The sequence below is a fragment of the Neoarius graeffei genome, chromosome 14, assembly GCF_027579695.1.
Source record: "Neoarius graeffei isolate fNeoGra1 chromosome 14, fNeoGra1.pri, whole genome shotgun sequence".
NCBI lineage: Eukaryota > Metazoa > Chordata > Actinopteri > Siluriformes > Ariidae > Neoarius > Neoarius graeffei.
In genome coordinates, this window is record NC_083582.1 from 47,315,920 (window position 1) to 47,332,011 (window position 16,092).

The 16,092-nt window shown below is 42.4% G+C and overlaps 1 protein-coding gene across 1 annotated transcript; it reads right to left on the reverse strand.

Moving 5' to 3' along the window:
• Positions 1–8,388: 8,388 nt before the first annotated feature.
• On the reverse strand, positions 8,389–11,073 carry snf8 (SNF8 subunit of ESCRT-II). The gene is made up of 8 exons (XM_060938975.1): positions 10,693–11,073; positions 10,539–10,589; positions 10,272–10,410; positions 9,672–9,776; positions 9,441–9,513; positions 8,921–9,062; positions 8,765–8,839; positions 8,389–8,674 (listed from the first exon to the last, which is right to left on the reverse strand). Exons 1-8 carry the CDS (start codon positions 10,744–10,746, stop codon positions 8,537–8,539), a joined length of 777 nt encoding a protein of 258 aa, XP_060794958.1. The 5' UTR covers positions 10,747–11,073; the 3' UTR covers positions 8,389–8,536.
• Between the last annotated feature and the right edge of the window lie 5,019 nt (positions 11,074–16,092).

Sequence of the window (16,092 nt, forward strand, 5' to 3'; positions counted from 1 at the left end):
ACCCACGCGGACAACATGCAAACTCCACACAGAAAGGCCCTCGCCGGCCCCGGGGCTCGAACCCAGGACCTTCTTGCTGTGAGGCGACAGCGCTAACCACTACACCACCGTGCCGCCACAAGAGCACATTATCTGATATTTTGCCTCATGATTATTAAAAAAAAACATTAAAAAAAAAAGTTGGGACGGTAAGCCATTTACTACTTTGTGATGTTGCCATTCCTTCTCACAACGCTTAAAAGATGTCTAGGTACTGAAGACACCAAGTGATGAAGTGTTTCAAGTATTATTTTGTCCCATTCTTCCTGCAAACTGGTCTTAAAGTGTGCAACAATACAGTGTCATCACGTTTTTCATTTCAAAATTTGCCACACATTCTTTATTAGGGACAGAGGGGACAGGTACCATCTTCTTCCACAGCCATGCCTTTGTAATGTATGCAGAATGTGAGTTTGTATTGTCTTGTTGAAAAGATGTCCTTTTGAAGGCAGTATATGTTGCTCCAAAATCTCAGATTACTTTTGTGCATGAATGCTGCCATCAGAGAAGTGTAAGTTACCTTTATCAAGGGCACTGATACAACCCCATACCATGATAGACCCTGGCTTTTGGACTTGTTGCTGGGAACAGTGGATGGTCCTTTTCATCTTTGGTCCAGAGCATATGGTGCCCAAAGACCTGGAATACTGATTCATCTGACCACAATACATGCTTCCACTGTGTGATGGCCCATCCCAGATGCCTCTGAGCCCAGAGAAGTTGACAGAACTTCTGAAAACAGTTAATATGAGGCTTCCATTTTGCACAGTAAAGTTTTAACTGGCATTCATGGATATAACTCTATTTTAGCACGTAACACAGCTTTGACAAAGTAATCCCGAGCCCATGTGGTTACAGTGGTGCTTGAAAGTTTGTGAACCCTTTAGAATTTTCTATATTTCTGCATAAATATGACCTAAAACATCATCAGATTTTCACACAAGTCCTAAAAGTAGATAAAGAGAACCCAGTTAAACAAATGAGACAAAAATATTATACTTGGTCATTTATTTATTGAGGAAAATGATCCAATATTACATATCTGTGAGTGGCAAAAGTATGTGAACCTTTGCTTTCAGTATCTGGTGTGACCCCCTTGTGCAGCAATAACTGCAACTAAATGTTTCCGGTAACCAAGGGAGTAACTTTGATTTTGACATTGGTGGGGACACAAAAGTGATCCAAGGCAGAACTTCCGAAAGGTGTTTTTTTTTTTTCCATTAGCAATCATAATTTCATGTCATGCAGATCTTATAGGTTAACGAGGGCAGCCGTGGCCTTCAGCCTCTGCTCCTCTTTCTCTTCCTGCCTCTCTTCTTCTACCTTCTCTGCACTGTCTTTCATCTCCTCCAGCCTCTCTGCTGTCTGTCACCTTACAAAAAATATGTTGATGCATGACATATGAACAGATTAGGGATAGAATGACTGTAGAGTTTCATGGTAAGGTTGTAGCCTCAGCAAAAAGGGCTAGCCAAAAAGGACAAAATTATTACAAAACATGGATACATAATATCACATGATCTAGAATCTGATGATTTATTACTTTTACACCACACAATTCCTAATTTGTGTTTAAACAGTCGTTCTGTCTCTTCCACAGAAATACATGAAAATAAGAATTAAAAACTTTAAGCATTTTTAGCATTAAATATTGTATTTTTTAGAATTCAATATCTGTATTGTTTGACATGGGGGGGTGTCTCAAAATTCACCGACTGCCTTATTGAGACACTCATAAATAGGTGCTACTGGTGGCATTTTCTCATCTCATCTCATTATCTCTAGCCGCTTTATCCTTCTACAGGGTCGCAGGCAAGCTGGAGCCTATCCCAGCTGACTACGGGCGAAAGGCGGGGTACACCCTGGACAAGTCGCCAGGTCATCACAGGGCTGACACATAGACACAGACAACCATTCACACTCACATTCACACCTACGGTCAATTTAGAGTCACCAGTTAACCTAACCTGCATGTCTTTGGACGGTGGGGGAAACCGGAGCACCCGGAGGAAACCCACGCGGACACGGGGAGAACATGCAAACTCTGCACAGAAAGGCCCTCGCCGGCCACGGGGCTCAAACCCGGACCTTCTTCCTGTGAGGCGACAGCGCTAACCACTACACCACCGTGCCGCCCGCCTATTATAGCATGATTATGATTACATTAGTATTGCATTTGTAGTATACCCCCCATTTTTTTGTCTTTTTGTTGTCCCTCCATTTTCCATATTGTCTTTTTGTTGCCTGTTTCTATGTTCGTAACGTGTGTTATGATTTTCACTGCATATGTGCTTGTGACTTCTTTTATGTTCATGCTGCAGTTACCAATATTCGTCTGTAGGTGGCAGTAAAGGACCATGGATTTGTTGTATCTAGCCTAGCCTAGTAGTAGTAGAAAGAGGTCTCTGTAAAACGGTGAACGCAGCAGACTCAGCGGCTGTCACGCTGTTGATTCTGAAATGCAAGTCGCACATCTGCATGGCCATGCAGTAGCCTACATCTGACTACTTACATTCTGTAAAACCATTAGGTCTATAAATTTAACATTCATTCATCGAGGATATTATGTAACACCAAGTTACATTGCTCCAGCATTCCTTTTCTCTGCAGCTATGCAGTAGCCTAGCTCTGATGCGTCCTGTCACATTGCTAAACCTGCCTAAGGAGCCGCAGCAATACTTTTATGAAGGGTTTCCATACATCAAAAGGATTTTGTTGAGTTTTTAAAGCTCGACAGAAACCCTGCACTTACATTCTTGACTTTGAAGAAGAATGAACGAATGTCTCGTTTCTTGGGAGGGGGGCCGTCGTCCATGATACTCAAGTCAGCATGCGAGTCGTAGGGCAAGCATGCATGGACATCGAAGTCCAGCTCAGTTTGTAGGCTGACGGAGAGTGGGGGGTGCGTGGGGTAGGTCAGGTGTGTACGTGTGAGATACGGGGGGTTGATGGGCGGGCAGTCACGGCTGCTGTGGGAAGTGTGCTGCTTTTACAGCAGATGGAGTGACAGCTGGGATAGCCAACCATGTAAGTTAGCGAGAAACAGGTAGCTAATCAGAGAATGATATCTACGTTAGAGGGGGGATTATTAGCAGTGTCATACATTTAACCCTTTGTGTGCCATATAATCATTGCTCAGGTTAGGACATCGGTTTTATTGATCGTGATTACACAGTAGCGGCTGAATATTGGTAGGGACATGTCCCTAGCGTCCCTACCCAAAATTACGCCCTAGCCGGTAACTGTTAATCAGTCCTGCACACCACCTTGGAGGAATTTTAGCCCATTCCTCCATACAGAACAGCTTCAACTCTGGGATGTTGGTGGGTTTCCTCACATGAACTGCACGCTTCCTTCCACAACATTTTGATTGGATTAAGGTCAGGACTTTGACTTGGCCATTCCAAAACATTAACTTTATTCTTCTTTAACCATTCTTTGGTAGAACGACTTGTGTGCTTAGAGTTGTTGTCTTGCTGCATGACCCACCTTCTCTTGAGATTCAGTTCATGGACAGATGTCCTGACATTTTCCTTTAGAATTCACTGGTATAATTCAGAATTCATTGTTCCATCAATGATGGCAAGCCATCCTGGCCTAGATGCAGCAAAACAGGCCCAAACCATGATACTGCCACCACCATGTTTCACAGATGGGATTAGGTTCTTATGCTGGAATGCAGTGTTTTCCTTTCTCCAAACATAACGCTTCTCATTTAAACCAGAAAGTTATATTTTGGTCTCATCTGTCCACAAAACATTTTTCCAATAGCCTTCTGGCTTGTTCACATGATCTTTAGCAAACTGAAGACAAGCAGCAATGTTCCTTTTTGGAGAGCAGTGGCTTTCTCCTTGCAATCCTTCCATGCACACCATTGTTGTTCAGTGTTCTCCTGATGGTGGACTCATGAACATTAGCCAATGTGATAGAGGCCTTCAGTTGCTTAGAAGTTACCCTAGGGTCCTTTGTGACCTCGTCAACTATTATATGGCTTGCTCTTGGAGTGATCTTTGTTGGTAGACCACTCCTGGAGAGGGTAACAATAGTCTTGAACTCCCTCCATTTGTACACAATCTGTCTGACTGTTGATTGGTGGAGTCCAAACTCTTTAGAGATGGTTTTGTAACCTTTTCCAGCCTGATGAGCATCAACAATGCTTTTTCTGTGGTCCTCAGAAATCTCCTTTGTTCGTGCCATGATACACTTCCACAAACGTGTTGTGAAGATCAGACTTTGATAGATCCCTGTTCTTTAAATAAAACAGGGTGCCCACTCACACCTGATTTGTCATCCCATTGATTGAAAACACCTGACTCTAATTTCACCTTCAAATTAACTAATCCTAGAGGTTCACATGCTTTTGCCACTCGCAGATATGTAATATTGGATCATTTTCCTCAATAAATAAATGACCAAGTATAATATTTTTTTCTCATTTGTTTAAGTGGGTTCTCATTACCTACTTTTAGGACTTGTGTGAAAATCTGATGATGTTTTACGTCATGTTTATGCAGAAATATAGAAAATTCTAAAGGGTTCACAAACTTTCAAGCACCAATTGTATATCAGCTCTAGAGGAGTGACAGTTCTTGATGCAGTGCTGTCTGAGGGATCGGAGATCATGTGTGTTCAGCTTAGGCTTCTGCCCTTGCCCTTTATGCACTGAAATTCCTCCAGATTCCTTGAATCGTTTAATGTTATGGAGCACCAAGGGTGAAATATCCAAATCCCTTTGTAACTTTCTTTGAGGAACATTGCTTTTAAACATTTAAATTTTCTCATGCATTTGTTGACAAATTGGAGATCCTAGGCCCATCTTTGCTCCTTAAAGACTTGGCCTTTCCTGGATTTGTGCCAATATCATGATTACAAATCACCTGTTGACCTGACCGGTTTATACTGAGTAAAACAGTATAAATACGGTGTCTCTCTCGGTCTAGTTCAGTACACGCAATCACAATCATAGGGAAGACTACTGACTTGACAGTTGTCCAGAAGATGATCATCGACTCCCTTCACAAGGAGGGTAAGCCACAGATGATCACTGCTGAAAAGGCTGGCTGGAAAAGGTGCACTAGCAAAAGGGATGACCACAGCCTTGAGAGGATTGTCAAGAAAAGTTGATTCAAGAACTTGGGAGAGCTTCTCAAAAAGTGGACTGAGGCTGGTGTCAGTGCATCAAGAGCCACCATGCACAGACATCTTCAGGAAAGGGGTTACAACTGTCACATTCCTAATATCAAGCCACTCCTGAACAATAGACAACATCAGAAGCATCTTACCTGGACAAATGAGAGAAAGAACTGGACTGTTATTCAGTGATCCAAGGTCCTCTTTTCTGATGAAAGTAAATTTTGCATTTAATTTGGAAATCAAGGTGCTAGAGTCTGGAGGAAGAGTGGTGAGGCACAGAATCCAAGGGGTTTGAAATCCAGTGTGAAGTTTCTGCAGTGTGTGATGATTTGGGGTGCCATATCATCTGCTGGTGTTGGTCCACTGTGTTTTATTAAGTCTAAAGTAAACATAGCCATCTACCAGGAGATTTTAGAGCACTTCATGCTTCTATCTGCTGACAAGCTTCATGGAGATACCAATTTCCTTTTCCAGCAGGACTTAGCACCTGCCCACAGTGCCAAAACTACTACCAAATGGTTTGCTGACCATGATATTACTGTGCTTGATTGGCCAGCCAACTCGCCTGACCTGAACCCCATAGAGAATCTATGGGTTATTGTCAAGAGAAAGATGAGACACTCAAAGCAAAAATATAGATGAGCTGAAGGCCGCTATCAAAGCAACTTGGGCTTCAGCAACACCTCAGCAGTGCCACAGGCTAATCGCCTCCATGCCAAGCCACATTGATGCAGTAATTCGTGGTAAAGGAGCTCCAACCAAGTATTGAGTGTATAAATGAACATACTTAAGTTGGACATTTCTGTATCTGCAGAAGGGTGACAGCCATTAACAGGAAGAAAAATTTCAAATTAGCAATGAGTCGCAATATTGATCGCCTTTGAAGCAGGAAATATTTACATCCCATTACAGTAGTGATGTTAACAAATAAATCAGAAAATGTACAGGCAATTTAGTGATATCCCCACAGTTGTGGTCTTGAAATAAAATCCTGAGTCCTCTATGTCTGAGACTGAGACAAGCCCAAGTAAAAATACGGTCAATTCCGAGACAAGACTGAGACCTTCAAAAAGTGGTCTTGAGACTAAGACCGGTTTCAAGGACCACAAGACTACCCCTGGTTAATGGCTCTACTTCAAACCTTATCTGACAGAGAAACACTGTTGTAGGGTTCTAGCTTAAACCAAGGACCATTTAGGGTTCTAGATTTTACCTGACACTGTGAAACATCTGCGCTCAAATCCATTATTTTAGAGTTGTTATAATAATATGTAAATGTCTTTATTGTGTTTTAGTCCTTTTCAAACATCACACACTTGACAAATGAAATTACTAAAGTTGTTTAGAAACAGACATTAATTTTCTAAAAAAAAATTACAGAAAATAAATTAACTTTTCCTTTAGTTATTTAGGCTTATAGTTTTGAAGAATGTTTTACTCTTTCATGCTATTCAATAATGTGTCTTAGAGCATGGACCCTTGTAAATAGTGTGATACAGTTATTCAACACCTAAGACATACAGTGGGGCAAAAAAGTATTTAGTCAGTCACCAACTGTGCAAGTTCTCCCACTTAAAAAGATGAGAGAGGCCTGTAATTTTCATCATAGGTATACCTCAACTATGAGAGACAAAATGAGAAAAAAAATCCAGAAAATCACATTGTCTGATTTTTAAAGAATTTATTTGCAAATTATGGTGGAAAATAAGTATTTGGTCAATAACAAAAGTTCTTCTCAATACTTTGTTATATACCCTTTGTTGGCAATGACAGAGGTCAAACGTTTTCTGTAAGTCTTCACAAGGTTTTCACACACTGTTGCTGGCATTTTGGCCCATTCCTCCATGCAGATCTCCTCTAGAGCAGTGATGTTTTGGGGCTGTCGCTGGGCAACACGGACTTTGAACTCCCTCCAAAGATTTTCTATGGGGTTGAGATCTGGAGACTGGCTAGGCCACTCCAGGACCTTGAAATGCTTCTTACGAAGCCACTCCTTCGTTGCCCGGGCGGTGTATTTGGGATCATTGTCATGCTGAAAGACCCAGCCATGTTTCATCTTCAATGCCCTTGCTGATGGAAGGAGGTTTTCACTCAAAATCTCACGATACATGGCCCCATTCATTCTTTCCTTTACATGGATCAGTCATCCTGGTCCCTTTGCAGAAAAACAGCCCCAAAGCATGATGTTTCCACCCCCATGCTTCACAGTAGGTATGATGTTCTTTGGATGCAACTCAACATTCTTTCTCCTCCAAACACGACAAGTTGAGTTTTTACCAAAAAGTTCTATTTTGGTTTCATCTGACCATATGACATTCTCCCAGTCCTCTTCTGGATCATCCAAATGCTCTCTAGCAAACTTCAGATGGGCCTGGACATGTACTGGCTTAAGCAGGGGCACACGTCTGGCACTGCAGGATTTGAGTCCCTGGCGGCGTAGTGTGTTACTGATGGTAGCCTTTGTTACTTTGGTCCCAGCTCTCTTCAGGTCATTCACTAGGTCCCCCCGTGTGGTTCTGGGATTTTGGCTCATCGTTCTTGTGATCATTTTGACCCCACGGGGTGAGATCTTGCGTGGAGCCCCAGATCGAGGGAGATCATCAGTGGTCTTGTATGTCTTCCATTTTCTAATAATTGCTCCCACAGTTGATTTCTTCACACCAAGCTGCTTACCTATTGCAGATTCAGTCTTCCCAGCCTGGTGCAGGTCTACAATTTTGTTTCTGGTGTCCTTTGACAGCTCTTTGGTCTTGGCCATAGTGGAGTTTGGAGTGTGACTGTTTGAGGTTGTGGACAGGTGTCTTTCGTACTGATAACGAGTTCAAACAGGTGCCATTAATACAGGTAACGAGTGGAGGACAGAGGAGCCTCTTAAAGAAGTTGTTACAGGTCTGTGAGAGCCAGAAATCTTGCTTGTTTGTAGGTGACCAAATACTTATTTTACCGAGGAATTTACCAAATAATTCATTAAAAGTCCTACGTGATTTCCTGGATTCTTTCCCCCCCATTCTGTCTCTCATAGTTGAAGTGTACCTATGATGAAAATTATAGGCCTCTCTCATCTTTTTAAGTGGGAGAACTTGCACAATTGGTGGCTGACTAAATACTTTTTTGCCCCACTGTAAGAGTACTCCTTGCCTGGAGATATGTAGTGAGGTTAAGAGTGCATTTGTCTGGAGATATGCTTGAGGTCTGGGATAAAAACTTACTGTAATATTGTTACAGAAAATAAATGCTTTTATTAGGATAACTATTCTTTCACTTGTATATAAGAAAGAAGTGTCCGATATGTTCTTCAAATTACAGTTTTCAACTTTGTTAAAAGCTTTACTTCCACCAAATTCTCAGTGAGACATTTTTCTTGTCATGGTGTCATCTGATTTGCTTCCTCGGGTGTGACATCACGGGAAGAAAGTTCAGAAAAGAGGGCGGGCAGCCAGTATTGTGGTTCCCCTGCAGCCTGGGTATCCAACCATGCCAGCCCTTCTTTCAGCAGGTGGTCCTGAAAACAATGAACACATCTCATAGCTTCAGTATGTGCCTGAAGTTTCTTGGCTCACCTAAACATAATGTCTGCATCGCAAATACTTACAAGTACGTGGCAAGCCCGTTCTTTCTCCCACTTCAGGCTGTCCTTGATCTCACTTACTGTTACATAACCCTTTTTCTGCAGAAGAAGTATAGTATTTTTGTAGAATTAAGCAAAGCTGAGTATGAATGATTCGTCTTCCCCCCCAATACTGATTACCTCAGCCAGCTGAAGAACAACAGTGTGATCCATATTGAGCTCAGCTGGAACTGACTGGACTAAATAAGAGCCTCCAACAGGAATCATCCCAAAGCCATTTCCCATTGCCTTAAGCTTTTTGATGGCTCGTATTAAGTCATCTCTGGTGATAAAAATGAGTTGGCACAGTTGAAATTTTTACAGAAATTAAAAACATACCTGTCAAAATACTTTTATATACATTCTCTATTATCTCAGTTCAAGTCACATGACAAACTACCTGCAGTAAGTAAATAGTGTATTTTAGAAACTGACCAACAATTTCTTTGCACACTTGGTGCTTCGGCACACTCGGTACCAGCTATAAACTCTGGTGGCCAACTCCAATCTTGGACTGTTGGAGCAATCCAAAGTCTGGCAATGTTCTTGCTCTAACACACCAATTAATTAACTGCAAGTTAAATCCGAGGCCTTAGAGAAGTGAAATCACCAATCTGTTGGGTGCGCTGTAGTAGAGGGAAACCAAAGCAAACGTACTTACTGACTCACATCTTGAGCAAACTTCCCTCTTCCTTTTAATACACGCTGATGAAGTTCATCTAGTGTAATTAGTCCTATGAAAAGACAATTTAAAGTTACCTAAAAGATGTATTCTTTGTTCATGTCTCAGTAAAGAAAAAGAAAGAAGACATACTGGAAATTGCTTTCAAAGGATTACAAATCAAATATGTTCTTAAAGATAACAAGGACTTCAAATCCAGTTTGAACTTACCGCCATTTCTGTGCTTTAGAGCAAGACAGACTTCAATTATCTGTACACCAAGCTCATAATAGAAGTCTCCAACTCCAAGCATCTCGGACCAAAATCCTTTCCCAGCTGTTTTGTATGACAAAAAATAAATAAATCAGCATGCTGAACAAGGGCGGCACGGTGGTGTAGTGGTTAGCGCTGTCGCCTCACAGCAAGAAGGTCCGGGTTCGAGCCCCGTGGCCGGCGAGGGCCTTTCTGTGCGGAGTTTGCATGTTCTCCCCGTGTCCACGTGGGTTTCCTCCGGGTGCTCCGGTTTCCCCCACAGTCCAAAGACATGCAGGTTAGGTTAACTGGTGACTCTAAATTGACTGTAGGTGTGAATGTGAGTGTGAATGGTTGTCTGTGTCTATGTGTCAGCCCTGTGATGACCTGGCGACTTGTCCAGGGTGTACCCCGCCTCTCGCCCGTAGTCAGCTGGGATAGGCTCCAGCTTGCCTGCGACCCTGTAGAACAGGATAAAGCGGCTAGAGATAATGAGATGAGATGAGCATGATGAACAGAGAGATGTACTTCACCGCTTGTTTATATAACAGCATTGAGAAGGTCCTTTGTGTTACTTACATGCCAGTGGATCCACTCCTATTGTGGCACACATTTCTTGAAACTGCACCCTGAACTGTGAACTCTTTCGTATCTCTTGCTTGTGTTTGCTGGCGAACTCTTCCAAATGTGTTTTGAATGTTTCTAACTGCTTAGACATCTACAGAGGAAGGAGAAGGTCAAAATACATAGTGGGGTCCGATATACAGTCTACTGACACAAGCAGTATTTCTTAGATTATTTTTGACTGTTTTTTAAAATAAAAAGTAAGCATCACCAATTCCTTACCTGTGCAATCTGATCTTCAGCCAAGACTGTACCTCTCTCTTTGTATTTAGCCTACAACAACAACAAATGCATAGTGCATCAGATCTCAAAAGAAATCCCAAATGATTTAATGTCATCATATGGACACAATAGCACAAATCGCCCTACAGCTTACCTCCGCGAGTTTTTTCTTAGCAATAGCCCCTGCTCCAACTCCTCTTCTGTGCATTTTGTTGGATTATTGTGGAAAGATTTTACAGCTCAATCGATTGATTTCGGTTTAACTGTCAAACATCTGAATAAACAGACAGAGCCTTCAGGTGTGTCTTTCTCTTAGCTAGCTAACTAGGATTCGCAACCAGGTTGCATGCAACATACAGTAAAACACAAAAGAAAAACATATACAGTACTTTCCCCAAAATATAACATTACCGGATCATATTCACGTAGGAAAAAAATACTCTTCCTCTATGTTATTATGGTTTAATATTAAGTTTATTATTCTTTTAAGGAAGTATACGAGTGGTGAAGAAGAAATGACTCTTCTTCTCGGATTAATGACGGATACCAAACAAACAGCAGCTTCATATCGCCACCTACTGGCCAGCTGTGGGGTCAAGTCATACTTTTCCTTTCTGACGTTTCTTTTTTGGTAGTATACTAGTGCATCTCAAAAGATTAGAATATTGTGAAAAAGTTCAATATTTTCCATCAGTTATTTAAGAAAGTGAAAATTTTATATATTATAGACTCATTACAGGGCGGCACGGTGGCGTAGTGGTTAGCGCTGTCGCCTCACAGCAAGAAGGTCCGGGTTCGAGCCCCGTGGCCGGCGAGGGCCTTTCTGTGTGGAGTTTGCATGTTCTCCCCGTGTCCGCGTGGATTTCCTACGGGTGCTCCGGTTTCCCCCACAGTCCAAAGACATGCAGGTTAGGTTAACTGGTGACTCTAAATTGACCGTGAGTGTGAATGGTTGTCTGTGTCTATGTGTCAGCCCTGTGATGACCTGGTGACTTGTCCAGGGTGTACCCCGCCTTTCGCCCGTAGTCAGCTGGGATAGGCTCCAGCTTGCCTGCGACCCTGTAGAACAGGATAAAGCGGCTAGAGATAATGAGATGAGATGAGATAGACTCATTACACATAAACTAAAATGTTTCAAGCATTTTTCTATTTTAATTTTAATCAGTATGGCATACTACGGAGCCGTAGAGGGGACATGGTGAATAAAAAAATAACAAAGCGTGGGAACGACTTATAAGGCGTGTGCACGAGATATTAATGCGCGCGCACGAGTTATAACCCGTGCGCACGCTTTGCGTTAAGGCGTGCGCTCGGGTAGTTAAAAGTGAGGGGACGAGTTACAAATCGTTCCCTCGCTTTCATTAAGGCGTGTGTACGAGATATTAAATCGTTCCCTCGCTTTCATTAAGGCGTGAGCACGAGATATTAATACGTGCGCTCGAGTTATAAAGGCGTGCGCACGGGTTATTAAAAAGTGAGGGAACGTCTTAAAACGCGTTCCCTCGGTTTATATCCAAGGCGTGGGAATGATATCCTATGTCGTTCCCTCGACTTATTAAAATATTCCCACAATATCCTTGTTTTCGTTGATCTCGTTGCCTACACACACACACGTACACACAGGCTGTAGGTCACCATGGTAGCTCCGGAAATACTAGACGCTATTTTATTATATTTTAATACTGGACTCAGATACACAGAAATCCTCGATGCACTTGCATCCCAATATGGCTTTATTATAAGTCTGAGACACCTCAAGAGAGTTCTGAGAGAGAATGGGCTTCGCCGTCGTAGTTTTTCTGACCTAGGAACGACTATAGATAGCCCAGGTCGCCTCCACGGGTACCGCTGGATGCACGCAAAGTGCCTGGAACATGGCATTCAGGAAAAAACAGAGGATGTACGGATTATCCTTCAACTACTGGACCCAGAGAGTGTTGCGCTACGCCGTCGTCGTACACTTCAGCGCAGACAGTACTTTTCCAAAGGACCCAATTTCATTTGGCATGTCGATTCTTATGACAAACTAAAACCGTTCGGAATCTGCATAAACGGATGCATAGACGGGTTTTCCCGTAGGATCGTCTGGCTGAAAGCCGCACACACAAGTAGTAACCCGCGAGTGATTGGCAGTGGATGCAGTGGAGAGGTTAGGTGGATGCCCGAGAATCGTACGAACTGATTTTGGAACTGAGAATGTGACTGTGCGAGACATCCAGAAGTTCTTCAGGCGTGATGGAGAAGACGACAGGGCAGGGGACCGAAGCTATACATCTCCGGGGCCAGCACTGCAAATCAGCGTATTGAATCTTGGTGGGGCCAGTTGCGTAGACAAGGGGCTGAATACTGGATCGAGTTCTTCGGAGAGCTGAAGAACTTCTGGATGTCTCGCACAGTCACATTCTCAGTTCCAAAATCAGTTCGTACGATTCTCGGGCATCCACCTAACCTCTCCACTGCATCCACATAGTAACTGCCAATCACTCGCGGGTTACTACTTGTGTGTGCGGCTTTCAGCCAGACGATCCTACGGGAAAACCCGTCTATGCATCCGTTTATGCAGATTCCGAACGGTTTTAGTTTGTCATAAGAATCGACATGCCAAATGAAATTGGGTCCTTTGGAAAAGTACTGTCTGCGCTGAAGTGTACGACGACGGCGTAGCGCAACACTCTCTGGGTCCAGTAGTTGAAGGATAATCCGTACATCCTCTGTTTTTTCCTGAATACCATGTTCCAGGCACTTTGCGTGCATCCAGCGGTACCCGTGGAGGCGACCTGGGCTATTTAGTTGGCTGATGATGAAATCTATAGTCGTTCCTAGGTCAGAAAAACTACGACGGCGAAGCCCATTCTCTCTCAGAACTCTCTTGAGGTGTCTCAGACTTATAATAAACAGAGGTGTCAAAAGTATTACCATTTATTACTCAAATAGAAGTATAGATATGGTTTAGAAATACTTTTCATGAAGTAAAAGTATCAACTGAAGCTTTTTACTCAAGTAAAAGTAAAAAGTATACTGATTTCTAAACTACTTTAAAGTACAAAAGTAAAAGTAATGAAAGAGGAAAAAATGCTATTAAGGACAAAGGCGCAGCCTAGAAGTCCGCATACAGTACATTCTCCTGACCCATTAAAATGTGTTTCATGGAGCACAAGTAATAATGACTTGTTGTCTGTAAGTGTTGTAATGGTGTAAAACTTCATACCTCAGAAGTAAGTTATCAATAAAACATTTTTATTGAAAATGTATATATTAAAACACACACACACACACACACACACACACACACACACACACACACACACACACACACGTCTCGACCACATCACCCCATCCTACTGATCCACACAGATGGAAAAAAACAACTAAAGTAATACGATTTATTTGAAAAGACTGCAGCATTGTAATGTCCAAAATATTGTATAACGCAATATTTTTGCAGTATGCTGGCAATCATTTTGTGTCCAAAGTTGCATTGCATTCACTGTCTAAACGGCAGTAATAATACAGTATTTGAATGCTATGAATGAAAGAATGAATGAATGAATACTACACTAACACTACTGTAAAATTACAGTTTTTTTCTTTTTCATATGGGACGTGCAGTAGAGGCAGCAGGTTCCAGTTAAAATGCAAGAAAAACACTTTCTCATCCCTACTAGTTACTGGCTCACCGAGAGAAGTCAACAGAATGTTTGTGTTCCAGCAATGCGAGGCTGAACACAGGCGAGGAGAGAAAGGGCGGCCGCTGGAATGCCGACACACTACAAGCTAATATAACGTTTACTAAGCTAAGACCTGTCACTTTACTCACTAACCCCCACCAAGATACCATAACTGCGTTTGTAAACTTAACCTGACTCAGAAAAGAGAATGCCGCATGGTTCGTGGGGGGGGGGATTCCACTCCTGACAAACGAACGAGAGCCCGCAATTTACTAACGGTGTTGAAGTCAGAGCTCTGATTGCTGTGTGCTTGGAGCGCCCTGAGTGGCAGTTTATTAGGTGGACAAAGTAATATAAGTAATATAAAGATTGGCGCAATGAAATGCAAGTAACGAGACTATTATAAACGTAACAAAGTAAAAGTAAATGCTTGAAAATGTAACGAGTAGAGATAAAAAGTAGGTTGAAAAATTATTACTCCAGTAAAGTAGAAAGTATCAAAATTTCTACTTAAGTAAAGTAACGAAGTATTTGTACTTCGTTACTTGACACCTCTGATAATAAAGCCATATTGGGATGCAAGTGCATCGAGGATTTCTGTGTATCTGAGTCCAGTATTAAAATATAATAAAATAGCGTCTAGTATTTCCGGAGCTACCATGGTGACCTACAGCCTGTGTGTACGTGTGTGTGTGTAGGCAACGAGATCAACGAAAACAAGGATATTGTGGGAATATTTTAATAAGACGAGGGAACGACATAGGATATCATTCCCACGCCTTGGATATAAACCGAGGGAACGCGTTTTAAGACGTTCCCTCACTTTTTAATAACCCGTGCGCACGCCTTTATAACTCGAGCGCACGTATTAATATCTCGTGCTCACGCCTTAATGAAAGCGAGGGAACGATTTAATATCTCGTACACACGCCTTAATGAAAGCGAGGGAACGATTTGTAACTCGTCCCCTCACTTTTAACTACCCGAGCGCACGCCTTAACGCAAAGCGTGCGCACGGGTTATAACTCGTGCGCGCGCATTAATATCTCGTGCACACGCCTTATAAGTCGTTCCCACGCTTTGTTATTTTTTTATTCACCATGTCCCCTCTACGGCTCCGTAGCATACAGTACAAAAACATAAAAAAATCTCAAAATATTAGAATATTTCATTTCGAGTTTGAGTAAAACAGTATGAACACAGTGTATCTCTCGGTCTAGTTCAGTACACACAACCACAATCATGGGGAAGACTGCTGACTTGACTGTTGTCCAGAAGATGATCACTGCTGCCCTCCATAAAGAGGGTAAGCCACAAAAGGTTATTGCTGAAAAGGGTGGCTGGAAAAGGTGCACAAGCAACAGGGATGGCCGCAGTCTTGAGAGGATTGTCAAGAAAAGTTGATTCAAGAACTTGGGAGAGCTTCACAAGGAGTGGACTGAGGCTGGTGTCAGTGTATCAAGACCCATCACGAACAGACATCTTCAAGAAAGGGGATACAACTTTCGCATTCCTAATATCAAGCTACTCCTGAGCCAGAGACAAGTCAGAAGTGTCTTATCTGGGCTAAGGAGAGAAAGAAATGGACTGTTGCATGGTCCAAAGTCCTCTTTTCAGATGAAAGTACATTTTGCATTTAATTTGGAAATCACGGTTCTAGAGTCTGGAGGAAGAGTGGAGAGGCACAGAATCCAAGGTGTTTGAAGCCCAGTGTGAAGTTTCCACAGTCTGTGATGATTTGGGGTGCCATGTCATCTGCTGGTGTTGGTCCACTGTATTTTATCAAGTCCAAAGTCAACACAGCTATCTACCAGGAGATTTTAGAGCACTTCATGCTTCCATCTGCTGACAAGCTTTTTGGAGATGCTGATTTCCTTTTCCAGCAG

What these genes read in the sequence shown, in the direction of transcription:
- snf8 (XM_060938975.1), bottom strand. Translation starts at nt 10,746, where the DNA reads ATGCACAGAAGAGGAGTTGGAGCAGGGGCTATTGCTAAGAAAAAACTC. An exon ending in CTGAAGATCAGATTGCACAG is followed by an intron (nt 10,411 to 10,538) that starts GTAAGGAATTGG and finishes CTTCCTCTGTAG; the next exon opens with ATGTCTAAGCAGTTAGAAAC. An exon ending in AGGAGTGGATCCACTGGCAT is followed by an intron (nt 9,777 to 10,271) that starts GTAAGTAACACA and finishes CATACAAAACAG; the next exon opens with CTGGGAAAGGATTTTGGTCC.